Source organism: Lontra canadensis, unplaced genomic scaffold (assembly GCF_010015895.1).
Source record: "Lontra canadensis isolate GAN:19392208 unplaced genomic scaffold, GSC_riverotter_1.0 scaffold84, whole genome shotgun sequence".
NCBI lineage: Eukaryota > Metazoa > Chordata > Mammalia > Carnivora > Mustelidae > Lontra > Lontra canadensis.
This window is the reverse complement of record NW_022631078.1, coordinates 6709121-6722651: the sequence shown is the minus strand read 5'-3', so window position 1 is coordinate 6722651 and position 13531 is coordinate 6709121. Positions and strand designations below refer to the sequence as shown.

Sequence of the window (13531 nt, the reverse complement as noted above, 5' to 3'; positions counted from 1 at the left end):
GAGACAGAAGGAAGGAGGGCAAGCCAGCAGGTGTGCCCTGTGGAGAGGGTCCCTTTCTGCTGGAGCCCTTCGGGGAGGCCTGGCCCGGCAGTAGGTGCGGGAGGGGAGGGGCCGGCTGTGGCAGGCCGTTACCTCCAGAACTCCCCGGCACTCCACCATGCCCGCCACGCCGCAGGGCACGGGCAGCCAGCCCCGTCTGTGCAGGGCATACACAGGGTACGCACAGGGTCGGGCTCTTTGGTTTCTCTGAGACCCATGAGAACCTCAAGAGGCTGTGGGGAGAGGAAGACAGGAAGTGAGCTCCCCCAGGTCCCACGCAGGTTGGCCACAGACCCCAAGTCAGTGAGACTCAAGGGCTGGGCCCTTTCCCACTGCACCACTTCCCCTCTGTGACCAGGTCGCCCTGGCAGAGCCCCAGCCGGAGGCTGCCCCTGCCTCCGCTTGCCGAGGGCTGAAGGGGACACCGGTGCCCTGCTGCTGAGCCCCCTCCTCCCTGGGGAGGCTCGGCCTCCTTGGCCAGGGTGGGAAATAGCATTAGACTGGGGCCAGGACACAGGCCCAGGCCTTCTCCTGCGAAGGAACGGGAGCCCCCTGGGGTGTGCCCAAGGAACAAAAGAACCTGTGGGCTGACCAAGCCTTGCCCCGTACATTGGGGCCCAAACCCCCTCTTTCCTCCGTGCGCTCAGACAGCATGGAGCCAGCAGCTCACGGGTCCAGCAGAAAGGCATCTCCTATAGGGGCCTCAGCCCGCCCCCCGTAACTGCCTCGCCTGTGACTGTCTTGTGACCAAGGCCAACCTGAGAGTTCTGACACTGGTTGGAAGTTTTGTGTTTAAGATAATGGCTTCTTGGAGCACCTGGGTGGCTCAGTTGGTTAAGCGTCTGCCTTGGACTCAGGTCATGATCCCAGGGTCCTAGGATCGAGTCCCGAATCAGGCTCCCTGCTCAGCGGGGAGCCTGCTTCTCCCGCTCCCTGCCACTCCCCCTGCTCTGTCAAATAAATAAAATCTTTAAAAATAAATAAATCAAATAAAATAATGGCTTCTCCTTCTCAGTCCTGAGGCCCCCCGGGGAGAAAGGCATTCATTAGCCTGATCACATTCTATAGACAAGGAAACTGAGGCTCGTGGAAGATAAAGGGACCTGCCTCAGGTCACAAGATCCCTAAGGAGCCTGGCACAGCCTCTCCTAGCTCCCCCCACCCCACCACAGCATCAGGCAGCCATTCCAGGCACCACTGGGGTGGAAAGACTGGCCTTCCATTACTTCCCTTGCTTGAACTGCCTCCCAGCATCCCTGGCCTCCGGACAGTACAGAGCAGCCGCACTCCCCAGCCGGGGGGAACAGGCCTGGGAGGGCTGCTGACTGCCCTTCGGGGGCTGCTCAGCTCTGCGGTGAGGCAGAGGCAGGCTCCCAGGTCCTGGGCCCCTGCCAAGCTCGCTGGAGCTGGAAGCAGTGACAGCCTTGAGTTCCCCCCGCGCTTGGAAGGCTCTCAGATCCTTGGCTGGAGTGTGATGCCACTTCTCTTGTTAAATGGCACCAGGTGGCAAAGAAAACATGGCACAGGGACAAGAGAGTGGGGGGAGGGGAGAGAAGTGTGCCCCATGCCGCCCAGGGGGAGGCGAAGGGGGGAAGGGGAGGGGCGCCCCTCGTCTCCAACAAAGGGACGGGGCCCAGCAAAGGCAGGGAGGCCGTGTCTACACTGCCTTCCTCTTCTGTCTGGATACCTGCTCCATTGGCTCCCAGAGACCCCCCCTACTTTCACCCCCTCTCCGCACTGCCCTACAAAGCCCCACCTTTCCGGCCCAGGCTGCTGAGGAGCTGAAGACAAGGCTGGTTCCTAGGAGGCACCGGGCCTCTGCGGATCCTGCCCATCCCCTCAGAGACTAGCGTGCACTTTCACCTCATCTCGGCCTCTTCCTTCAACCCTGGACGCAGCAACCTCACCCCGGAAGCTGGCTTCCCTTCCCCAGTGCTGAGGAGCCCCACATTTGCAGTCGTCCTCTTTCTGGTTCAGGCAGTGCTCCTACCCTGCTCCTCGCCCTCTCCTCCCCCAGGCCTGCCCCTGTCCTGAGGTGCGGACCCAGCACGCGGGAGCAGCTCCTTGAGACTGCCCTTCCTGACAGCTGCTTTCTCAGGCTCAAGGCCTGCGTGTCCACCACTTTTGTGTGGACAGCCAGGGCCTGCCCAGCAGAAATGCCCGAACCTTTGCTCAACCATTAGGCACCTAAGAAAACAACTGGAGGGAAGAGCAGGGGAGGGCCTGGAGGTCGGCCTCCTGATTAGCTGTGTGATGTGGACACGCCTCTGGCCGCGGCATCCTGGCATGAGCGGAAGTAGGGAAATAGTACCGACCTCGCAGGTCTGCCAGGGGACACAGGAGCGGCCGTGTGAGGAGAATGAAGTGTGTGGCGCCCTGCTGTGTCACGGACACTAGGGACCTCAGATGGAATCATCGCAGCTGAGGTTCTCAGTGGGTCCCCCGGGTTGGCCTCTAATCAGCCAGCCGTCTGGCTGCTGGACCTACTGAGCACCAGGGGTGCGGCGCTGGGCCAGGCCTGAGCAGGAGCCTGTGGCGGGGAGAAAGGCAGGCACCCCTCACGATTTTCAAGCTGGCCCCACTTCATGGAGAGCAGGGGCTCCAGCTGTGACGGCAAAGTCGAAGCAGAGGCCTGAATTTGGAGGCAGGTCCCTGCATGAGCCAAATGGGGGCGAGGAGGGGGCACCGTCATGGTCTAAGGGAGCCCAGACCCGGCTCTCCTCCTGCGGTCTCCTCCACCAGCGTGTGCCCCGCTGGCCACCGGGCAGCGGCAGGAGCCCTGGCGGCTGACCGGATTTCTGGATTCCAACCCTGGCACTTCTGCAAATTCTCATTAGACCCAGAGGAGATGGGGAGCCACTGTCACGGCACAACCTCTGGCCGCCAAGCCGGGAGCCAACCCTCCAGACAGCCTTTCTCACATAATTCCCACAAACGTATCAATTCATAAACAGTGTAATTCCTGGGTTTGCACCAGCTTTTGAACCCAGCTCTGGGATTTCACACAATAGGTACTGTTCACCGAGCGCTTAGCTGGAACCGGGCAAGGCCTTACTGCAAAGGATCACGGGATACACGGAACTGACGTGGAGGGAGCACGACAGCGGCAGGCCTGTCATTTCATTCGGTCCTAACCAACGAACGTGACAATGTCTCAGTAGAACGATCTCCATTACGCACCTGGGGAAACTGAGGGTCTATGAGGCCACAGCGGGCTCTGTGAGGATGGCAAGGCTAGGATGTGGGGTCAGATGGGGTCGCAGAGTCCAAGCCCCCCGGCCCGACCCTCATAACTGTCCGGGTTCAGTGTCCTCATCTGCACAATCGAAGTGGTGGAGAAGACCAGGGGTTTTCAGACTTATTTTTGAGCTGTGGATGCTTTGTTCAAACGAAGCCTGGGGCGGTGGGGCAGCCCGGCAGGTGGATGAAGACACGGGGCTCTGCTGGCGTGAGCACGGCGGGGCGGGGGCTGCCGTCCCACTAGCGGGGCTCCCGAGTCTGGGCCGTGCAGGGAGCAGACCGCAGACCCAGAGCCGGGCTGCGGCAACAGCGGAGTCCCCGGCCCCAGACCCCGGGCCCTGGGGAGGGGCGACTCAGTCGGGTGGGGAGGGGACCGCAGGCCTCACAGGTCCTCCAGGGTGGGGTTCTCAGAGCTCCGCAGCAGGGACAGCAGGTTCAGGGCTGAGACACCAGGCACGTGGCCGGCACAGATCTGCAGCATTCGCACCAGCCGCTGTGCGACCGGGGCTCGGAAGCCGTCCACCTGCCGAGGGAGAGCGGAGGATGGGGGTGAGCGGGAGCCGAGAGCAGGGGCCGGATTCGGGCACCACTGCCCACTGTGGCCAGGCCCCTGTCCACAGCCCGCCTCACCCAGCAGCTTCCAACTGCTCTGGCTTACAGAGCCCTCAGAGGTCCTCCAGGGACCAGGGATGCGCAGACAGTGACCCCTCCTCCAGGGGAGGCGAGGCTCAGCAAGCAGGGCTGGCCAAGGCAGGTGACAGATCTAGCGGTCTCCAGGCTGGGATCTGAACCAGACCCAGCTCCAACCGACGTCCCGGAGGCAGAGGCCCTGAAGACCCTTTTACCTGGGCGTGGAAAAGAGGAGTGGACAGAGAGTGGCCCTCATGGGGACAGGGAGGTCCCATCAACAGGGTTCCTTTAACAGGGCTTTTGAAGGCAGGGGCCCAGAGGTGCCGTGGGGTGGGGTCAGGTAGGGCTGGCAACTCTGTCCCCAGGGCCTGGCGCCAGCAAGCAGCAAAGGAGATGCGACATCAGTGCCTGGCGAAGGCCACACGATGCTCAGTCGCCCTGCCCTGCCAACAGGCTCCGTGGGCACATCTCGTCGTCCTCCTCCTCCTCTAACTGGGGAAGGGGTTTTGCCATCCGACCAGTCACCCTCACTAGGGCCCGGGCACCCTCAGTGCTGCTTGTGCTCCTATCTTTGTCGCTTGTGGCTCCTTAGTCCAAATCCAGAGGCAGCTGTCCTTCTCACCGAGTCTCTCATCAGACCCTGGTCAGCCACAGCGCTCCCGTCTCCAGAAGGCTTCTCACCAGCCCCAGGATGCCACACTCGCCCCCCCCACACACACATCTAAGTGCTGCCCCTGGCCTTGGCCTTCGCAGGCTGCTCCCCACACACACTCCCTGGGAAGCTCATCTGTTCTGTGATCTAAAACCTTCTCACTACCCACGATGCCCAAATTACATCTCCAGACCCTTCCTCTGAACGTCAGACACACGGACGTGGCTGCCTGCTCGATTTCCGGGTACATGGCTGACAGACACCCTGATCTGATTAGCATGTCTCCGGTGCAGTCCCTGAGGGTCCTCCCAACTTGTCCCCCCTGCAGTTACCCCATCTCAGCCAAGGGCACCTCCATCCTAACAGCGGCTCTGCTGAAAACCCCAGGGCCATTCTCTCTTTTCTCCTATGTCTCACACCCCGGCCACCCGCACAGTCGGTTGGCTCCACCCTGGAAAATGGCCCAGTGGTACAGGCCATCCTGCCTCCCCCTTCCCTGGGCAGCGTGGAGCCCAGGCCACTCCTAACTCTTCCAGAAATAGCCCCCAGGCCCGCCTCCTCATATCTGCCCTTGCTTTTCTTCCATTTACTCTCCTCGCAACAGCTGGAGGGATCCATTTAAACTTGCATCACATAAATAGAAAAGAAAAATAAATAAAACCCGTATCAGGCCCTCCCCGCCCCCACCCCGGCACCCTCCCTGCAGCTCCCATCTTACGCAGCCTGAAAGTCACCACCCTTACTAAGACCCACGAGGCCCTCCTGCTCTGGGGATGCGGTCACTACGACACAGCCACCACTACCCTGCCCTATGCTGTGCTTTGGTCTTTGGCCTCCCGGGGAGGGCACCCTGGGCACACCAGGCAAGGTCCACACACCAGGCCTTCGCACTTGGTCCTCCGGCCTCCTCCCTCCAGCGGTCTCGGCACCTGCCTTCCGATCGTCTTCAAGTCTGTTAAGGCTCCATTCATGGTCACTCCCGTCAACCCCACCAACCTTCACTGCTTTACCACCCGACACGCCACATGCTCACTTTCTAACACCCACACCTTTTACTTCTTTGCTTTGTTCCCTCCATGTCAACAGAGCTGGGGTTTTCCTCTTCCCTTTTCACTCTTTTGTTCTATGCTGCATGGCTAGTGCCTAGAACAGCGCTTGGCTCACTGGAGGTACCGAAGAAGTCTTTGTTGACGAAATCCGCTCCCTCTGGGATCTGTGGCCTTCGCCCCCTGAATACAGCTCCGAGCTGCTGCTGCTGTCACTCAGCCTCCCCGGCTGGCCTCCTGCAGCAGCCTCGTCCCTGGCCGGGCCTCCTCCAATCCACACGCCACACTCCGGAGCTGTGGCCCCAAACCCAAATCTGACCACCCCAGGCTGCTGCGTCACCCGCAGGGAGGAACGACTTCATCCCACCGCCAGGCTTCCAGGTCTCGGCAAGTCCTGCCACGGCACACGGTGCCTGCGGTCTAGCTCCCCTGATTCTGCGGGGGCAGCTGCAATGCCTGGCCCGTCTGCATGCTCAGGCAGCAGCCCTGGGCCCTATCAGCAGTGCTGGGAAATACAGGCACTGGGTCAATGCCCCGGCTTCTGGAATGTGTTTCTTTATGTGTAGAGCAGGACTGAAAATTCCTGCCGGGCAAGGCCTTAAAATACAGCGAGGCGCAAACTCAGGTATGTGGAGGGGTGTGTCCGGCAAAGGACAACACAGGTATGAGGAGTGATGACTGTCCAAACACCGGCTGCCTCCTCCGAAGGAATGCCAGCTTTAGCTGGGGGCAGGCCTTCTCCTGGAGTCAGGCTCCCGGAGACCCCAGGACCTGGTGTGGCCTGCCACCTACTGGCCATAAGGGGAACTGCACCACACAGCGCAAGGTCCTGGGCACCCCGCAGCGGGAACACCTGAGGTTTGAGGTACCTGGGCTGTGGATCAAAGATTATGGTTCCCCTTTGGAGGTGAGGAGATGAAGGCTGCATGTAGGGGAAGTGACCTGTCCAAAGTCACACAGTCAGCAGGCTAAGAAGGGAAGGAGACAGCGGCTTGCAAATCTGCTGGCTCTCCCGTGGAACTTACTAGCTGCATGACTGAGCAAGTCGCCTCTCCTCTCTAGGTCTTGGGTGTCTGGGGTACATTGTAAGAAAAGCCTGGAAGGACAGGCACTTGGGGCATGGCACAGGCCTCACGGTCCTGTCTGACATCAGCGTGCTGACTTAAATAGTCACGCAATACGAAAACCGAATCTGTGAGAGTAGTGCGTCAGTCTGTATCAATGCACTGAGTCAGGAGACCTGCCCCTCCCCTGACAAGATGGAACGTCTGCCGCTTCTGCTGGTAACAGACCCAGCCCCGGCCACTACTGCCGACCTCTCCTGCCCATACTCATAATGCTAAATTTCACGTAGAGCTTAGTGGGAAAAAAGGAAGTATTTTTTTCTCATACAAGTTCACAGATCCCCCGAATTCTACCCTCAGACCAGAGGGGTCCACAAACCCGTGAATAAGAGCCCCAGGTCTGGGTACTGATAACGGAGAGGGCGCTGATTCGGTTCTCTCTGCGTTACATCACTTGGCTTTTTGGGAACAGGTGCAAGCCCCAAAACAGAGCAGAAATGCACCTCAAAACTAATAAACACAGCCCACAATGAACTGAGCAGGTCTGGTACATGGGTGGGGTGGCCCAGGCCCTGGGAGTCCTCCGCTGACCACCCAGTCCTCCGCTGACCACCACTTTTAGCAAAAAGTCAGGATTCATACTGCAGGAAGAGAAGCAGGAGGGTGAAATGTACCAGCAAAACTGCTCTGTCCTGCTCATAATTAGGATCACCCATGAGAAGCCCCAACAGAAGTGAGCTGGGACAGAACCGACACCACAGACACCCTCCAACCCTCCAGCCACCCACTGCCCGGCCACCGCCGCTGCCTGCTGGATGCCCTGCCCCGCACTGGGACTGGACCAGGCCTGTAGTCCAGGGGCATAAAGGGGGCAGTGGGCATTCTGACTGCAGGGGACACGAGGCAGCCCTGGTTAATGAAACAGACAAGATGCCTGGCCTCACAGCACAGACAGCCCGGCAGGAGAGTAAGACGGTAACGAGGACCCACACGCACATACACGAGACTTGGTTATGAGAGAAAACAAAGCAACGCAAGGCACAAGCCATAGCGCCTGGCGTCTCGGAGGTGCTCAGGTTGAATGTGTATCATCGCTCTGCTTTGCGTTTGTGCCCCCCACCGCTTAGGCTGACTGTTGTACCCGAGGTACAGTGAGCCGCAAAGCCAGGATTCAGATCAGGATCTTGTATCTTCACATCAGGCTCCCCTGGCTCGAGCACTTGATGACCCTCGGAGAAGCGTTCTTGACACACCCACGGAGCGCTGACAGCCCTCTCCCTGCGCCCCCGCGACCAGCGTCCTCACCTCCGGGTCACAGAAGAGCAGGGGGCTCCGGTAGGTGCGGGCCAGCCTCACGACGGTGCTCCGGTGAACGCTGCAGTGGCTCTCCCGGCCGGCTGCAAAGAAGCCGTGAGTGTGGCAGGTTGGAATGTCTGCCTTGGCGGCCGTGAGCCAGGAGGCACTGGGCAAACTCATTCATCACCCCTCTCTGGGCCTCAGTTGCCTGTTCAACCTGCTTTTCGTCAAATTAGAACATAATTTGTTCTCAAGCTGGGAGGCCTTGGAGAGAGCGTGCTCTAGAAACATGAGTTTCTTCATCTCGAAGATGAGGATGGGAACAGCCCCCAGGACTACAGAGATTCAGTGAATTAATCTATAGGGAATTCATCAATGCTTACTGAGCATAATCTGTACCAGCCGCCGCACAGCCTGGGGAGTGCACAGTTCAGCTGGGTCGGGGCGGACGGTGAGGACGCACCACCGGTGGAGGAGGGAGGGTGGGGAGTCTATGGGACGGACTCCCAGGGGCCCAGACTGCAGGGCCGGTCAGGGAGCTGTCCCCCACGAGATGGGAAATGGGGGTTAGCGAGGCAAACAGGAAAAGAGCATTCATGAGAAGCTGTAGGATATAGTCATTAAGGAGGACGTGGGCTCTAGAAGAGGGCTCTCGAGGTAGGACTATTGGCTGTACCGCTGTTTAGCAATAGGCCTCGGGCAGGTTACTAAACCACACGGACAGTTTCCTCAGCTATAACACGTAACAGTATGTGCCTCAAAGGGTTGAGTGTAGTGAAGATGAAGTACCGAGAAATGACGCTGTCTGGTATACAGGGAGTGCTCGGGAAAGGCCAGCGACTGTCAGTTCCGCTGTTAATACGACAGTCTCCGAACAGCAGGATTTGCTCAGAGAACTATAAGCCGAGCCCAAGAACGGAGAGTGACAGGAGGGTGAGCCCAGACAGGAAGGCGGAAGGCCAAACTTCGTCTTCATGGGAGCTGGGGTTTTACTCTGAAAGCCACGGGGAGTCCCCAGCTAACTCTCCGGAATTATCTCAGTGGAATGACCTGCTCAGATCTGCTTTCGGAGAGGCGGGCAATAGGGCAGACTCGGAAGCTCACGCTCTTTCCATCGTTCCTCCCCACCCTGCCGCCGCCCCAGGTCCCGGGGATCTGCATGGCCCCAGTGAGGAGTCTCCCTGGGAGGCGGGGTGGGGAAGGGAGAGTGGTGGAATGGACTTACCGCCCGTGGCAAGGAAGCCCACCTTCCCCAGGAAGAAGGTGGCGTCCACATGGCGCAGGGACTCCTCCACATTCCGGAGGCTGGTGCGAGAAGACAGAGGACAGACCTTACCACCGAGAAGGCAGAAGGCCTTCCTCATCCCAGAGGGGCCGGAGAAGGAGATGTAAGAGGAAACACTACTAGGGGAATATTTTGTCTTTCACTTTGTTTAAGGACATGTCATTACAAAGTGACTCAAGCCTGTAGAGCAATCCAACAGTAAATATGGATGTGATCAGTAAAGAGTAAGTGTCCTTCTCTGGCACCACCCTTCTGTCTCAACAGTCCAGGGGTTACTGCTGCCCACAGTTTGGGGTATAATATCATTTGCACATGAATTTCTCATATGCAAATACAGGCAGTGATATGTATAAGCATGTAGTTGGGTTTGGTTGGGTTCAACCTGTGACATTTTTTGGAACGACCACCCCGTATCACAATCTATTTTCTAGGTGATAGATGCTTACGTGGTCTCCAGTTTCTCATCATTACAAAGAATGCCACATGAACATTCTTCCCCGTGTGTTCTTACACATGTAGACAAATGTTTCTGTAGGGAAGATGCTAGATGCAGAGTGGCTGGGTCACAATATGTGTCTTTCTAAAATGTACCTAGGTTGGGGGCGCCTGGGTGGCTCAGTCGGTTGAGCATCTGACTCTGTCTGACTCTTGACTCTTGCTTTTGGCTCAGGTCATGATCTCAGGGCCCTGGGATAGAGCCGTGTTGGGCTCCATGGGACTGAGTATGAAGCCTGCTTGAGATTCTCCCTCTGACCACCCCCACTTGTGCTCACACACTCTCTCTCTCTCTCTCTAAAAAAAAAAAAAAAAAAAAAGTACCTAGGTATTGCAAAATTGCTTTCCAATAAAGTGACAATATTTATAGTCCTATCAAGTATATGAAAACAATCTTCTCCTCTAGGAAAAGGGCACTTTGACCCGCTGGGCCAAGGGTTTCGTTCATTGGTGTCCAAGGAGGGATAAAGAAATCTGTTGTCTCCTGGCCAAAAAGCCATCTTGATCAGGAGAACCAAGCCAAGGTTTCAGCCTGAATGAGCAAGGCCTGAAGCAAGTAAGGATGGCTCTCTGCCCCGACGTGTGACTGTAGAGCAGAACCTCCCCCGAGACAGGTCAGCATCCCTTTCGAACAGAGATCTCACCCAAAGAGCAGCAGATCTGCTGAGTCAGGACCTCTGGCAATCACGGCAGATCTCAGCCCTTTCTCTGTGCCACCATGGGCTCTAGCGACTGCTCACCTGTTCCCCCTGGCTGGGCAGGAGGTCTGGATTTGATCCTGCTGCTGGGTGTTTGTGTTTGGTAGCTCTATGTCCCTGGTCCTAGTGTTTCCACCCCAGCCTTCCCTTAACCCCCACCTCATCACTGGGTGTGTGTTTCAGATTCTGTGCTAGAGGTGCACCCCGCCTACCCTCAGTCGGCCATCCCCCAAGAGGGAAAGCAGGCCTTCTACCGTATTCCCCAGGTTTACTGCGGTCCTGTCCCCCAGGGCAGCCAGCACCACAGGGAGGCCAGGCCAGGCGCCCAGCATCACCACCACTCACGCTCCCCTAGCTACAGCCTCCCACTACCCTGGGCTCCTGACCCTGGACTGGCCTTCACAGTCCTGTACACACAACTTGTGCTCCTCCTACCCATTACATTAACTTTCTTCATCTGGAACCTTCTGCTGACTCCCATTTTTACCAGGCTAATTTGTCCTGGTCACCTCCAGCAGAAAGTCTACCCTGCCCTGAGTCCCGAGTCAGAGGTCTTGTTGGGAGTCTCATAGCCCAACGCATTCTTCCTCTACAGGACCGATGCCAGATACTGTAATCATCTGTTCAGGAGTCTGGCTTCCTCCCTCAGTGGGCTGGGAGCACCTTGGGGTGGGGGGTCTGCTTCATTCATGTCTGGGTCTGCCATCAGGGATACAGAGAAGGTTGCTGAAAGCATTAGATAAATGACCGATGCCACCGCTGGAGTTTATTAGTGTCTTTATTTTTTATTTTTAAAATTTTATTTGAGAGAGAGAGAGAGAGAGAGAGAGAGCAAGTGCATGGTGGGGAGGAGCAGAGGGAGAAGGACAGAGTATCTCAGGCAGACCCACGTGGAGCACAATCCCAGGACCCTGAGATCATGACCTGAGCCAAAATCAAGAGTCCGATGCTTGAACCGACTGAGCCATGCGGGTGCCCCTTAATCAGTGTCTTTAAAATATCATTCACTTGCCATTGGCTCCGCATCCTCACCCTCTGGGCTAACTCCAGGCAGCCTCTCCTTGTGTCCCCTGCTTCCCATCACAAGTGAGGTCACCATCCCAGTACACCCCTAAGCCAGGTCTACCTGAGCCCTGACGCCCCCACTCTCTGGCTCTCACCTGTATTTGCTGTGAAGGTTGACCACGAACATGATCAGGTCAATTCGGGGCCGATTCACATTGGAGGGCAGAGGGAGGGACCTTGCCAGGTGGCTGAAAAATGAGAAACTGCAGGATAAAGATATACATACCCACATCACAGGGACCTTTTGCATGCTGCCCGCCCTGGGGCAGGAGGCTGTCAAGGGCTCTTCACCTATTGCCCCGAGGCTCTTGTGGACTAGACATAGGGGCATAGGGGCAGGGCAGAGCTGGTCCCATCTAGACTGACCCCCACTGCCAGAAGGTAGCTCTGTCTGGTAACCACCTTGGCAAGAGGGAGTCGGGGTAGAAGATGGCACCGGGCTAGCCAGCTACCCTGCATGCTGGGAGGGAGATCAAGCTCAGAGGAGGGGTGTTAGACTGTGCGGATTAGGGGTTAAGGCTGAACCTCTCTGGAGGGCAATGGAAGTGGGCTCAAATCTCAGGCTGCCTGTGACCAGCTATGTGACCTTGGGAAAGTCACCCTTATCACTCGTCCGAGCTTGTTCCCTCATCAGATTCTTTCAAGTGCTGGAAGGGGGTTGATTCTCCCAGTGAGGGGTGTTTCCGTTTCCCATGGAGGAACACCCAGTGGACTGGGATCCTTCTCCGTCAACATGAGCCCCTGGAGCTTGTCCAGCAGGGACAATGACACCCACATACATCCAGTCACTTGATTCCCACCAGCAGCTGTTTCCACTCTCCACCAGTTAAAAAAAGAAAAACAAGATACTACTTCTTTAGTCAACTTTTCTCCAAATCTGGGGGATAATCTGAACTTTCCTCTGTGCCAAGTACTGCTCAAGCCACTGGGGATTCAGTAGGGAAAAAAGTCAAAGTCCCTGACCTCAAGGGGCCGACCCAGGGGTCCGTGGGGCTGGCAACCCCGAAACGAGAAAACGAACCGGTGCACAAAGACATCTCCTGTGGTCACAAGAGCTGCAGGAAAACAGGAGTGCGTGACAGAGAGCGATGGAGGGTCCCTTGGCTGGGGACGGATCGCGCCTCTGGGCCTGGCCCCACCTGCGCCCGCCTCTCTGGCTCCCGGCTCGCGCTCCTGGGCCCACCGTTCAGGCCACCGCAGAGCCATCGGACACCCCCGGCCTCGGCTACTTACACCTTCAGCTCCGAGGCGCAGTCCTCCTTGAGCATCGAGTCGGCCAGCTGCTGCAGAAGAGCATCTTCCGTGCCCACCAGCTGCCCGGCAGAGAAGGCGGCCTCCTGAGACCGGGGCGCCGCAGACGCGCCGCGGGGCCCGGGGAGCAGGCCACACACCGAACGCCGCGCGGCTCCCGGATTCCCGCTCTCGCGCGTACGGCGCCGTTTACCGAGACAGGGCTCGGCCGGGCACGGGTGGAGGGCCCAGTGCTGGCCGCACAGCAGTCCTTCCCTCCCAGGACCCTCCCCCGGGCCGCGGGACCGGCGACCCCGGGAACCACTTCGCCGGCTCCGTGAGGAACTCAGCCTCCCGGGACCCTCCCTAGTCTCCCCGCCCAGCAGCTCCACCAATCAGAAACGGGGAAAGAGCCCGCCGCGCACGTATTGGCGGGGGCGTCCTTCAGCCTCAGCGGGCGACCACTCCCATTGGTTCGGAGTGTGGCTGTCCCGCCCACCACACCGCAACCTGAAAGGCGCGCTCCAGACCCTGACAGAGCGCCCAGGAGCTGGCAGCTGAGGCGCAGCCAAGGAGGGAAGGAGGGAAGGCGGGCGGGGGAAGCGGAGCAGCTGACGCCTACCAAGATGGTGGCCGTGTTCAGGCCAGGCTGCTTGTCCAGTGGCCGCAACACCGACATCCCAGTCACGCAAAGAACCTCCGCTCCTGCCCCGCGCGCGGATCTTTCAAACCGCTGAGGTCCGCCCTTAAGCGAGAGACAGAGGGGCACGTGACCCTCATCTGGGCGGGGC

General features: G+C 58.4%; 1 protein-coding gene across 2 annotated transcripts; it reads right to left on the bottom strand.

Annotated features, from left to right (window-relative positions):
* Window positions 1-3649: 3649 nt before the first annotated feature.
* Window positions 3650-13500, bottom strand: CENPM (centromere protein M). Of its 2 annotated transcripts, none has more exons than XM_032882869.1 (6): window positions 13363-13500; window positions 12744-12823; window positions 11606-11713; window positions 9193-9272; window positions 7977-8068; window positions 3650-3802 (listed from the first exon to the last, which is right to left on the bottom strand). In XM_032882869.1, exons 1-6 carry the CDS (start codon window positions 13417-13419, stop codon window positions 3662-3664), a joined length of 558 nt encoding a protein of 185 aa, XP_032738760.1. In that variant the 5' UTR covers window positions 13420-13500; the 3' UTR covers window positions 3650-3661. The 2 variants fall into 2 exon arrangements, with proteins under 2 accessions (XP_032738760.1, XP_032738761.1); XM_032882870.1 differs by having other exon boundaries at window positions 11606-11698; window positions 13363-13498.
* Between the last annotated feature and the right edge of the window lie 31 nt (window positions 13501-13531).